The sequence below is a fragment of the Astatotilapia calliptera genome, chromosome 5, assembly GCF_900246225.1.
Source record: "Astatotilapia calliptera chromosome 5, fAstCal1.2, whole genome shotgun sequence".
In the NCBI taxonomy this organism is placed as follows: Eukaryota; Metazoa; Chordata; class Actinopteri; order Cichliformes; family Cichlidae; genus Astatotilapia; species Astatotilapia calliptera.
In genome coordinates this window covers 8,039,636-8,052,821 of record NC_039306.1, presented here as the reverse complement: position 1 = coordinate 8,052,821, position 13,186 = coordinate 8,039,636, and the positions used below count along the sequence as shown (strand labels likewise).

General features: G+C 39.8%; 1 protein-coding gene across 4 annotated transcripts in view; it reads right to left on the bottom strand.

Annotated features, from left to right (window-relative positions):
• The window catches only part of LOC113022033 (neuron navigator 1), a 45,660-nt gene that overhangs the window by 12,235 nt on the left and 20,239 nt on the right, over window positions 1-13,186 (bottom strand). For 2 of the 4 annotated variants that reach the window (XM_026167005.1, XM_026167008.1), the window contains 11 exons: window positions 10,706-10,856; window positions 9,030-9,330; window positions 6,997-7,756; window positions 4,509-4,919; window positions 3,786-3,827; window positions 3,540-3,700; window positions 2,875-3,048; window positions 2,246-2,298; window positions 1,849-1,872; window positions 1,240-1,317; window positions 435-446 (listed from right to left, as the gene is read on the bottom strand). In XM_026167005.1, coding sequence (XP_026022790.1) covers window positions 435-446; window positions 1,240-1,317; window positions 1,849-1,872; window positions 2,246-2,298; window positions 2,875-3,048; window positions 3,540-3,700; window positions 3,786-3,827; window positions 4,509-4,919; window positions 6,997-7,756; window positions 9,030-9,330; window positions 10,706-10,856 — 2,167 coding nt within the window. The remainder of the gene's footprint in view (window positions 1-434; window positions 447-1,239; window positions 1,318-1,848; window positions 1,873-2,245; window positions 2,299-2,874; window positions 3,049-3,539; window positions 3,701-3,785; window positions 3,828-4,508; window positions 4,920-6,996; window positions 7,757-9,029; window positions 9,331-10,705; window positions 10,857-13,186) is intronic. The other 2 variants (XM_026167006.1, XM_026167009.1) reach the window with 1 other exon arrangement.

Here is a 13,186-nt window from a genome sequence, read left to right as displayed (position 1 = left end):
TCATACTGCTTGACTCATCATTAGGTTTGCTGCTGACCTCCTCAGAAGCTTTTAAAGCTATCCTAACCACCTAAATAAAGAGCAGTCAGCTACTGAATTGTCACTAAGAGCAGCAGACCTTCAGCAAACCTAATATGTTACACTACCGGAAAGACGTTCCAGTAAAACTCATGTCAGCCACAAAACTAAAACCTAAAAGTAAAAAATAAGTCAAAGTTAAACTATACAAAGAGACGCCTCAGAAAACTGTGCTGCAACATTTTTTTAGATCAGCTGTTTTATATTAAATAATGAATGTAACTGTTAGTTGTAGCTCTATTTAAAATGAAAATTAGCATTCAAATCGGAAGGCTTACGCCACACCACAACACAAGACCACCATGTCAGATGTCACAAGAGAGTGAGACAGGGTGCTCTGAAAGTAACTAACAAACCTGGCCTAGCTGCTACACACAGCATCCAGAGGTACAGGACAGTGGGAGGCAGGCAGAGGGCAGCAGTGAGTCCAGCAGTCAATGCAGCCCAGGTTGTAAAAAAGAGGGATAATGGTGTTAGGAGAGCGAAAACCTCTTACAAAAACATACGGACAGACCAACAAACACACTTAGTTCCCCATACATACATCAAAACATCCAGATTAGTCAACAGCAAAGCCTGTTAGTGCATGTGCAAAAGAAGAATGTTGTCTACTGCATCAGAAACTGCAGATTAAAGGGTCACAAGCTGTACAATAAGATAATTAAAAGTAGCTGGGATGGGAAAGCTGGTAGAAACAAAGTTACAAGCGAGTAGCCGGGTGTAGGGTTACATGATTTTGTTTAAGAGGATACAGATTTTAATAAATGCGGGGGGAAAGTAGTTATAGAGAGAGAAGACGTAATTCGGCCTAAGTGCAATTAGAGGGGTAAATCTTAGGTTCTGTGTCCAGCATGCTGTTTAAGTAGATGCCAGGGTTACAGTTAGACTACATTAAAGTTAACTAATGTAGTTTTTTTTTATTTTCTTAGATTAGCAAAGATTTACACACCCAGATAAGCCTCACAAAACTGCGGGTACACCTGCTTTTAGTTGGTTATGGGACAAAAGTTCAATGACTTAAATCAAGTGGAATTTACATTTGTGGTTGAGCACTTTGAGAGAATACCTGTTATGTAGCCAAGTTATTATCAGATTAACTTTGGAAAACAGACAGAAAACGAGGGTGGAGAGATACAGGAGGTAGGGGTAAGGCTTACGTACATTGGCAGAAAGCTGCACGGTTAAGTTGGCAACCTTTTCCTGGGAGGATTCCAGCTCCCGTCTCAACTTGCGGATTTGCTGTAGACAAATAGTAAATCAAGTTTGAACAGTATGACCACAGCACCATACACAATACCTCAGACATAAAACCAGAGCTGATGAAGATGTTAACACAAACTTTGATAATGATAATGCAGTAATGGAATGTGTTAAATGCATAGCTTTGTTTGGTTAAATCAAAGAATGTATAAACAATGTAACATGAAGGTTAATGCTCCACCACAGCAATCAAAATAATCCAGAAATATACTCTAAACCAACAGAAATTGGATGAAAGTCTCTTTTCAACTTATTTCTCATGCACTCAGAATTTAATGAGAACTGGCTGTCTTTATGAAATGTTAGAATGTATTGTTAAAGAACACAAAATATTAAAGATAAAACTAAATGAACTGAATGAACTGAGTTATGAGCTTCTGAGATATAATCTCAGACTTTCTGAAGCACCAGTGACACCATCTGATGACAGAACCCATTTCAACAGGAAATGACAGACGGCGAGTACAAATGCAAAATGGGATCTGAAGACGTATGGCATGTTTGCCTTACCTCCCCTTGTATCCTCTCCTCATTCTTAAGAAAGCATGGCGAAAGTAAGAGGGATAGTGTAGAGGATTCAGTTCACGGGCAGTCATTAAAACTAGTCATCAAAACAAATATAACTCAGAATAGTTATCACTACCCCGATACCAGCTCACGAAGAGGCTTAGGAATCAGCTGGACGGTTTCATAAATGCATACAAGAACTTTCCCATGTCAAACCAGTTGATAACTTGTAGTTATGGAAGCTGGTCTCCTAATGAGAAATTCACCCTTATCCTACACAGGAAATACTTTTAAAAAACAGCCTCCTGGATGATTTGTAGACATAAAGAGGAAGTACAATGCTACAAGATTAAAAGTAAAACATTTCCTATGCTACAAAAAAGAGACTGTAAATACTCACTGAGGAATGGTTGGATGAAGCATTAGATGCCAAAGACAGCACAGAGCCATGCACTGAAAACACAAGGTAGAGTTGTAAGCTTAATATTAAAATTTAGTTTCACAGAAGGCAGCTTTAATTTGCAAAGTAACAAAGAAATGTTGAAATAATCATAGACCAAAATGATAAATAAATGACTAAAGAATCTAGAAATTAAATATTTTTTAATATACCAAAGGCTCCCTCAAATCCTATTCAATATTCTATAACATTATAAAACAGTATGTGACTTAGCTGACTTCATACAGTTAAAAATAAAGCATATCCTGTTTAAAATTCATTCAGATTTCTGTAATTAAAAAAATACTTAAATGTGTAAAAACAAACCAATTCATTAAGAAACTGAAGTTAGGGGTATCCTAATGTTGGACTCTGTATTAAAATGTCTGTAAATTATCAAAGAGTTGTAGCAGGATTAAAATGTTGCTGTTTTGTATATATTTTCACCACAGATTATGCCCTTAAACGAGTCTAACATTCTGCTTAGATTGCAGATAGACAGATTGTGTGCAGTATGAGTAGACAGCTTTGTTTCATTTGAGGTCATATTGGAAAGCTCCCCTGCAGGGAAGTGAGTCAAACAGACTCACCATCCTCTCCTGGTTCACGGAAAGACCCAGACCGCATCATGCTTTTTGGACGGTCAACCAGGGACATACTGCTGCCCAGAGGGGAGGATCCATAGAGATCGCAGGCAGAATCACTTGGGGGGCCTATGCTGTTGGACCGCGATATCCTTGGGGTGCCACTGGAAATTGGGGCAACTATCATAACAGATAGTTGGTATGGTTCAGTGCTCCACACAGATACATATATGCATACAAAACACTCCTACACCTTGGTACAGTATAGCACTCTCATTCTGATGACTAAGTGTAAAGCAACACTGACACAACAGCAATATATATAGCCTCACTCGACCCCTGTTGCATTCATCTCCAGCATATTTTGAACCTAAACTCAAGTTTAAGTAGTTGTTCATATGGCATAATTCAATTCAGATTTTCAAAAAATCTATTTTAAAACATCTGGCCAATACTTTTTCACTCACAATACAGAATGCATTACTGACAACTTGTGCAAACCCTGCTCAACTGTAAAAGTTTTTCTCTCAGCACGAGCTCCATAGCCCTGTCCTCTCAAAGCTCAACAAAAAGAAGCATCGCTAATCAAAGATTAGCCCTTAATGTTAAAGCTCAAAAAGTGAGGGCTTTTAAAACTTGTTAGCCAGCCAAAATGGAACACATAAACTCACCCACATTGGTGAGAGGAATCTTATTGGATAATGGGTGCAGGGTGCGGGTAGGAGAAGGCCACTGAGGGGGGCTATCACTCTCTGTCATGCTGACTATGTTGTGGGAGTGCCGTCTTCCTGGCTTACATTCTTCACTCTCTGATAGGTTTGAGCCATAGCGTCTGCAAAAGAAAGGTTATTTACTTGAAGATGCAGCATAGTGCATGATTTTAAATAGACAATTTGACAATAAGTGTTTTGACATACTCTAAGCCTTTCTTTGGCAAGGTATTCCGATCTGTTTGCAAGCTGTAAAGAAAAGAGTAAAAACACAATTTTCAGAAAACATGGCCTGGGTCTGCCTAAACATACATTCCTTTGGCAGGAAAGTATCTGGACTATCTCCATCTCAATAAAGAGAAATTTTGTGATAGATGCAGCTCTTCATCTTCAAAATGAGACCGTGGACTCTCCTTTCCCAGAAAAAGGCACATATAATATGAGTGAAATGAGTGTCAGCTGCCCAGAAATGTATAGCCAAACCATCACACAGAAACTTCATCTTAGCTGGGCTTCATCCTTAGCTGCTCGTAGGATAAATGCAAAGTCTTGTGATTGTTCTAATGAAAAGACATGTGGACATTTTTATGACTGAATTCTTGTGCAATGAGCATTTCTTGTATTGCCAATTGAATTAGGAATCCCTGAATGATAGCAAAATGAAAAATAAAATAGTTTTTTGGTCCAAGGTTTTGCTTCAATTTTTTGAGGGTTTGTTTTTTAAACTTTGATGCTTTTTCAAATTAGTTGCAGAAGTATTAAGCATTTTTTTCTCCTCTAAGGAGACAAAACCAATTGTCTGTTCAGAGTTACTCTTTAGCAGAAACTCTCTAACAACATACACTGATGACATTAAAACTGCATAACCCCTTTTTTCCCCCAAACATATCAGTTTTGACACAGTTTACATTACATATTTCAGACACTTGCCTGTCTGAGAGGGTGAGGGACGTCCTACTCCCAGCCCCCCAGGTTCCTGTACTCCTCTCTTCTTTATCACGGGTGTTTGTTGTAACAAACCTTGCACTTGCAGGCACACTCATCTGGAGGGGCAGGGACTCCAAGCTGCGGTGCATGCCTGACAGTTTGGGGTAGAGTATCGGCGATCCACTCAGGCTTTCACTTGCGTAAGGGCTGGGTGAATCAATATGAAGGACTGGCGCTGGGCTAGGGGTTAGGCGGGTGGCCGTGTGGGAACTAGCCAAGTCTTGGAGCTTGGAGTATGGGGGCACTTTGGGTGGAAGGTCCTGTATTGTCACACAGGAGTCAAGACTGTTTGAGTTGACCTTGTCCAGGTGAGCCAAGCTAGGAGGACGACCTAGAGACTTAGTGTTCAGCATCCTAGGATTGAAGCATGAAAGACATGATGATGAAAAAGGAAACTGAACGTTTTAAAACCTGTTAAGTATTGAATGCAGTTTATTTTAAAGCCTTTTGCCCCAATTTTTTTTTTTTAAATTCAATGTTGCCTTTTTTCCCCCTAGCTCTATTCACTCCCCCTTCCATGTGCTTGTCCTGCTAGACCTCAGTGCAGATTTTGATACTACTGACCATAAACATTTTATTACAGCAATTAGAGCATGCTGTAGGTATTAAAGGTAGTGGGATGAAGTGGTTTGAATTGTATCTACCTAACAGACTCCAATTTGTTCATGTAAATAGAGAGTTTTATTCACAAACTAAGGCTAATTATGGACTTAGCATACATTTTCACTACTATGCAGACGACACACAACTTTATCTATCCATGAACCCAGATAACACACACCAATTAGTTAAACTGCAGGAATGTCTTAATGTCAGAGTATTTTTGCTTTTAAAGGTTTTATTATTCATATAATAATCAGCTAAGAGTGTTTATATTTCTGTTATGTACTCAACCAGCTGTATATTTTAATTGCTGGCTCCCTACTTTATAACGGAAACGGTTTGCTTTCACATAATCACTCTTTTGCCTTCACATTGTCACTGTTTGCCTTCACATTAATTGTCAGCAGCAGGAAACCGCCACCCAAGAGTAAGAAACAACCTTGTAGAAAACACAAAGTTTTTGCGAAACCACACCTGCGTTCTTGACAAGATAAGGATGATATTTCCTTTTTTGTATGCTTCATGATGTGTATAAACAAAGCCTGACTGCACCAAGGAGGTGTGTGAGTCTCTCCCTGAGTCTCTCACCCGTGCACGTTTAAAACTGCTCTAAGTGTCTGAGTGATATTTCATTGCATCTGAGTACTTGATAATAGAATATCTTTAACACTTAAAGACATAAATTCAGATAGAACTGAAGTTATTGTACTTGGCCCTAAAAGTCTTAGAAATCTGATTTCTAGCCAGATGCTTACTCTAGATGCCATTACCCTGGCCTCCAGTAACACTGTGAGTCATTTTTGACCAGGATATGTCCTTCGATGCACATATTAAACTAATATTTAGGACTGTTTTCTTCCACTTGCGTAATATCTCTAATATTAGAAACATTCTTTCACAGAGTGATGCTGAAAAACTAGTTCATGCATTTATTACTTCGAGGCTGGACTACTCCAATTAGTTATTACCAGGATGTTGAAAAAACTCCCTGTAAAGCCTTCAGCAGATCCAAAATGCTGCAGTAAGAATACTGACAGGGACTAGAAAGAGAGAGCAGATTTCTCCTGTATTGGCTTCCCTTCATTGGCTCCCTGTTAAATCCAGAATTGAATTCAAAATCCTGCTCCTCACATACAAGGTCTTGAATAATCAGCTCCCATCTTATCTTAATGACTTTGTAGTACCATATCACCCTATTAGAGCACTTCACTCTCAGAGTGCAGGCTTACTTGTTCCTAGAGTATTTAAAAGTAGAATGGGAGGCAGAGTATTCAGCCTTCGGGCCCCTCTTCTGTGGAACCAGCTTACAGTTTGGGTTGGCGCGACAGACACCCTTCTCTACTTTTAAGATTAGATTTGAAATTTTCCTTTTTGATAAAGCATATTGTTAGAGCTGGACCAGGTGACACTGAAGCCCCCCTTAGTTACCCTGCAATAGTTGTAGGCTGCTGGGGGATTCCCTTGATGCACTGAGTATTTCTTCTTCAGTCACCTTTTTCGCTCATGTGTTTATACACCTCTCTGCATTGAATTATTCGTTATTATTAATCGTTGGCTCTCTTCTACTGCATGTCTCTGTATGGTTCTGCTGGAGGTTTCTTCCTGTGAAAAGGGAGTTTCACCTTCCACTGTCACCACAGTTCTTGCTCACTGGGTGTTATATGATTGTTGGGGTTTTCTCAGTTTTCTTTGTATTTCTGTAGGGTCTTTACCTTACGGTATAAAGTGCATTGAAGCATCTGTTGTTGCGATTTGCCACTATATAAATAAAACTGAATTGAACTAAAATGAAAATAAAAACCCTCAGAACATCAATAAAATGACAAACCTTGGTATGGTGGGTGATGACAGTTCGGGGTATTTGCTGCTGCTAGTTCGTCTCAGGCCATGCAGTTTCACGGAAGACTCTCCTGTTGATTCGGATGGTGCGTGTTCTCCTTTTAGCGAAGCACAGTCGATGTCTGCAACCACAGCCTTAGCTTTGGCCCTTTCCTTTTCTTTCTCTCGGTCTGTCTGGTTTACTGGGCCAGTACTTGTTCGATTAGTTATTTTAATGCTGGAGCTACTTGGTTCTTTAACCCTGGGGCCTGAAGAAGTTATGGGTACAGGTTTCAAGGACAGCAGACTAGAGTCAATTGTACTGCTGACAGGGCAAGTTGTGGGGCGCCCAATCACACTAAGTGTGCTTGATTTGGCCGGTCGGGGCAGGCTGCGGTACTGAATGCTGTTTCGGGCGTTTGGCCCCAGGAAGCTCTGCTCACTGCTGGCATCAAAACTGTTCTTTCTACCCGAGGGTATTCCTCCTCCTACAGGTTTCACAGGGATGCCAGATGACTTGGGGGTTTTTCCCACAGTAGCAGAGCCACTAGAGATGGTGGCACCCCCTGCTGTCATGACGGTTGCTGTACCAGTTGCTGTTGGTGGTTTCTTGTAGCCAAAGGAGGTTCCAGCAGTGGGTTTAACTAGACCTGAAGGGGGCTTGCGGTGCTCTCCATGATGATCTCTGCCAGCATCTGAACGGGAACGCTGCAGACCAGCAGTTCTGATGGAAATCTTGGATTTGTCCAGTGGCTTCTCACTTTTTGGTGCTAGTTAGACAGACAGAAAGAAAAAAACATATTACATTGACATTAATAACTTAAATAACTTAAATACTTATAAAAGCAGCAGGAATTTGGGGGAATGTGATTAGTTCTATTTATCTTTCAGCCACAGTGACCATAGCCTTCCTCTTAATATAATCACACCCTGTCAGAAGAAAGTATTCAAATAAATAAATGGGTGGTTATTTGTTGAGGGATATGTATGGGCTAGCAAACCACATGAGAGTAGAAATGCATGCCATTTTTGCTATTACTGATGAGATAAAACAAAACACATCTGTCTGCACTAAAAGAACCTTTATGTGTTCCTTGATGTTTAGAGTGACTCACAAAAAAACTTTTATTTAAAACGACGGAAAGTAAAGTTTTAACAATATTTTAAAGCCTATAGTAGTGAATTAACCAACTAAATTTATTTGTTCATCTAAGACAAATGGAAGTAAATCATTTTTAAGAGGGTATATTGGACAAAAAAAAGAGTCAAACCCCGATATTTTTTTCTACTTACTTTTTTTTTTTTTTTTTAAACTTTAGCTACTTTAGCATTAAAGTAGCTAAAGTTCAGGTTACAGTACATTCATGAAAGCAGATAGAAAAACAGCTAACTTATGGAGTCATTGTCAAATATAGTATACGGTTTAAAATACAACAGCCAAGAGAACTTTTTTCCACCTTCAACCTGCAGCCAAATTACACAGAACTGGATATGATTTTAACGACTTACTATTTTTAAAGCTAAAATTAGGTTGAGGAAATTAAAATGAAAAGCAGGCCAGCCAAATGTTCTTACTGGAACTCAAATCTAAGCTATTATTTAATCATGGCTTGTTTTGTTAGGGATTAGAGGACACTTAAAAAGCTGCTGCAGACGGAAGGCAGTGCCTCTGCAGACATGTAGAGTAACACACTTTGCTTTAAGATAATAGAAGGTCTGGAACTGAAACTGCAATACTTTCTTTATTTAAGTGAAATGAATTTAAACGTATGTATGAATCATAGCCTAGCTTACATTTAGGAGTAAACTTCTGTATTTATTTTGTTACCAAACTCACATCAACTGTTGTATAAACTGCTATGGACTGCTGGACTCCACATAAAAGTGAGATAATAGACTGTATAAGTGTTAAAGCTATAAACATTTAAGAACATTGGCCACACACCAAGTTACTACATGAGACGAGCAGAAGAAATAATGGTTAGGGATAAAATACACGCAGATGCAAAGTAAAAAAAAAAGTTTTTAAAAAGAAAATGTCACCTGCGACTTTGAGCATACTCTGGGAGGTATGGGTGATGGGGGAGGTCACACCCACAGGAGGATTTCTGCTTTTCTTGAAACTTCCTGGTTGACCCAAACTTTGAGGCTTCTTCAGTTCCCCTTTACCGCCAAAATCTTCACTAAGACTTGGAGGCTTCTTTCTCCACTTGCTTGGTGCCTCTGTCTTGAGACTTCCTGAGTCAAAGCTGGAGCTACCAAGCTTATGGGTGCTTTTGCCATCCTCACTGTACCAAGAAAGTCCACTTTCCACCAGAGAGCGCTTCTCTGCATCAGTGCGGAGCTGTAGAGAGAGGAAGGACACAATGTGGGCAACCATCAGACATGGTTTGTGTTATCTATGGAATTGACTGTTCTCTGTAATCTTTATCCCATCTGAGCTGCATTCCAGTGGGAAGGAGGGAGAGATAAACTGATACGTCCCAAGGGGATAAAAAAAAAAAAAAAACCCAGAGAGACAAAAGAAAGAACAAAAACATGTCCAAGGATTTAACACTTTAAGAGTTAGATCAACACATTAAACAGTAAAAAAGAAAATATTACAGCAGAGGACAGCTAGAGCATTATTTTTGTAATTTAGGGCTATATAGTAGATAAAAAACTGCTACACAACAATAGAAAAATCATGTGGTGCACCGAGGAGGTAGCACGGAGGGCAAAATTGGGCATGCTGTTTTTTGGCACCATATTATCCTGTTATAGAGCGACAGATGGCACATTGAGTAGCTCTAGTGTTTATTTCTTCCAAGAGACCAATTTCTAAGTAAGTAAAAGCACAACATTTACCTATGAAAAAGGTAGAATGTGCGGCCACTTAACCAAATCAAATTTGATGCTCATTTCTTTTCAAATTTAACAGAACATCCTTTAGGAATGGAATACTTACATGGCACCTAATAGGTTTTTCTTCACAAACATCAATAAAAGAGCTGATAAAAATTTCATAACTTAATATTTTGCATTCATTTTGCACAGTGTTATGTGGAGAGACAACTATCTCCCAGGCCTTCAGATATGAAGGCAAGTATACAAGTAAATAAGCAGTCCTGGACTAACTACAGGTTGCTCTTTGGCAGGGCATAGGATCAACACAGCCGCCTTCCTTTGGGAAAAGCATTATAAGTAAAGCCTTGGGAAGCAGTAAGGTGGAAGTGCAGTAATAGTGGAAGAACTGGAATTCCTTCGATGGTGACAGTCACAATTACACTAGGTACTCAAATTCTGGTTCTTCAGCCAGGGTCACCTAATTCAGCTAGTGAACTTCTGCTGTGTGATAGATGCAGTGAATCCTTAACTAGACGCATTTGAAAACTCTAGCAACTCTGCAAGATGATGATGATGATGATGATTGCACAGTGAAGCCCCAAAATATTCATGAGTGGAGGAACGCTCCCGCCACATGCATTTTTTCTGACTAGCAGGAGAGAGCTGTGTGTACCGTGACAAGGTAAGCTCTGTAGTGGCTTTTGTGGCCTCTGCCAAAGCAAAGGATTGCCTTTAACACACAACAAACTAAATCACATGGTGTGGCTTTGGAAATGGTTTCAGTAAAGAACTAAGCTGCAATCTTTAGCAATCTTTTGCTACAAACAAAATAAGCTGTGGGAAAGAACACATGCCACATGCTGTATTACAGGCCGGTACAGTATTTCACTAACCATAACAGAGGAGTTGCGCCTTGATCCCAAGGGTGTGTTTGGGAGGGAGTTGAGAGACGAGCTGGCATTGAATTCCTCTGAACTGAGATTCTCCGAGCCATCGCCATCACCATCGCTGAGTCCACTGCTAATGGAGCTGCTCTCGTCCCAACTGAAACCAGACAGAGTAACCACTTAGCAAAAATGTGCCACTGAAAGTGTGAATGTAAAGCACGAAAAGCTGCAGAACTCTGTGTTTGAGGAGAAGATAAGTCTTGCAGCAACATTAATTTGTCCATCTGCCTTCAGCAGGCTGTCTCTGGAAGAGGCCACATGCTTAAACAAACAGGTAATTCCAACTTGGCTATTTTGCTTTGACTTAACAAACACATCAGAGCTCAAGACCATATGGTGAACAACTCGTCAGGCGTATATCCAGAAGATTTCTTTAATTTATGGTATACATACATCAACACTGTCTTTCGGAACTTCAAAAATGAGAGTTAAAGCCATACCTACTTGTTAAGTCCCATATATTTTAATAAAAGTGCAAATTACAATTTATTCATTTTAACAAATCCAGAATCTGTGGCAGTTCAAATTTATCAAACGAGCTGTGTATCATAACACTGTGTTTTACCACAAAGTGCCAAATTATAAGACGAGACGTCATCAAATAGTTGTTTCCCTGGGTTTCTTGACTTCATAAAATTTATGCCCGTTTGAAACTTTCATCAATCCACAAACCCCACCATTCACAATCTTCACAGCAGCTAATAAACCTTTTTAAACACACTGCACCACAACTCATGTGGGGAAACTCCAGTCTAGCAATCATAATAAAATGGTCAGCTTGGGCAGTAAATTTTAAGTCAGAAAAATGTAAGCTTTACCATATTTTAATAAATCGTAATGACAGCACAGCTAGGACAGCACTCTTTGTAGTTTTTCAGCACAGCTTCAAGACATGCTGATGAATCGTGGTAAATAAAAAGTACTGCAACTGACAGTTCAGTGTTTAGAAAACAGTCTGTTATGCTCAAAAGAAGCAGGATGACAGAAATCAGAGTGACAGGCTCCTGAACCTTGCATGACCCTTCCCAACAGCCTTCAATGAAGTCCTGTCTCGCCTTGAAACAGATGCTGCCACATTGGCCCTTCTCCTGAGGCCAGAAGGGACGGGCAGTCCCTGCACACCCCAGAGAAACTGGTCACTGGGCATCAGGTCTCTGGGTGCATTCATATTTGAAAATACAGTTCAAGAAAAAGCTTCTCAGTCAACCAAAACATCACAGGATAAAACAGTTCAATCTGAGTGGGAAGTTTAAAAGAAGTGCTTTAGAAGAGCAATGATGCCATGGTGAACTTAAAAATGGTATCTCCAGAGAGCTAAATGCAAGTCCAGCTCATATTTGGTATAATTATGTTCCCCATCATTACCACTGGCAGCCACAGGTGGTAATCAAATTTGTGTTGGCGCTCAAAAATGTTGCACAGTGGAAAAGGTAAATTAATATGCCTCTTAAAAGCAGAGTAGCTGCTTGAGCTGAATCAGTTCTTTTCCCTTTCTTTGGTTTCCCTACTGAGCTCAAAATGCTCTTTGTGGGTCTGCAGTCTGCAATTAGCAGAGCCATGGAACATGGAATTGCACAGGAAAATAGAGGGAGACAAAAATGGCTTATACACACATTCAGAATGGATTTAAACACATGGCATGAGTTGAGTTATAGATACAGCTGTAAAACAGGGAAGAAGCTTTTCTTGACACTGTGTGCTGGTTTTAAGGCTTTTTGATGTATAAAAGCAGCGTTTTAGTAAAGTGATTTGTGGCCACAGATATGTGACCTCTTGACAACAAGAGTGTAACATAAAATAAATGTTGGATTTTAGAAAAAGTTCTTACATACCAGTAAGAATAACAGTGAGAAAAGTTTCATGATTTACATTAGGCACAGATGTTAGTGGTATGTTTGAACAATACCTCCTCTGTCAGGGGCGACAGAGGGGCCATGAATAACCCCACAGGGATGTCAGCCTAGGAAGAGGCAGGAGGGCCTGTGGGCTGTTGATATTACAAGTCAAGCTGTCTGCTCTCAGAGGTAAAATCCAGACAGGGAGAGGGTGGGAGTAGGCTAGGGTAGTGCATACTTCATACATTGGGTGGCAATTAACATTTTGTTTTCTCTGGCACAACTCCTACGCATATCTGATTTGAGCCCATTTGTGATTTGTGAGCTGCAATAGTGTGAATATTTCTTCTGTTTTAATAAGATTGAGAGGTGGTTGGTGGGGCAGAGCACAGTGTGGACATTAGTCACTGTCTGGAGCTGGAAGTAGATTTAACAACCTATGGTGGATTGGATGAACAAGAAAAACAAAAAATACATCAATTTTTTTAGGATTAAAACGCTATCCAGGCTTCTCAGGGACCGTCCTTTGATAATATTGTAAATATCATATCAGATTAAATAGCACACGGGAGGGAGGAAGCATCTTGTAGGT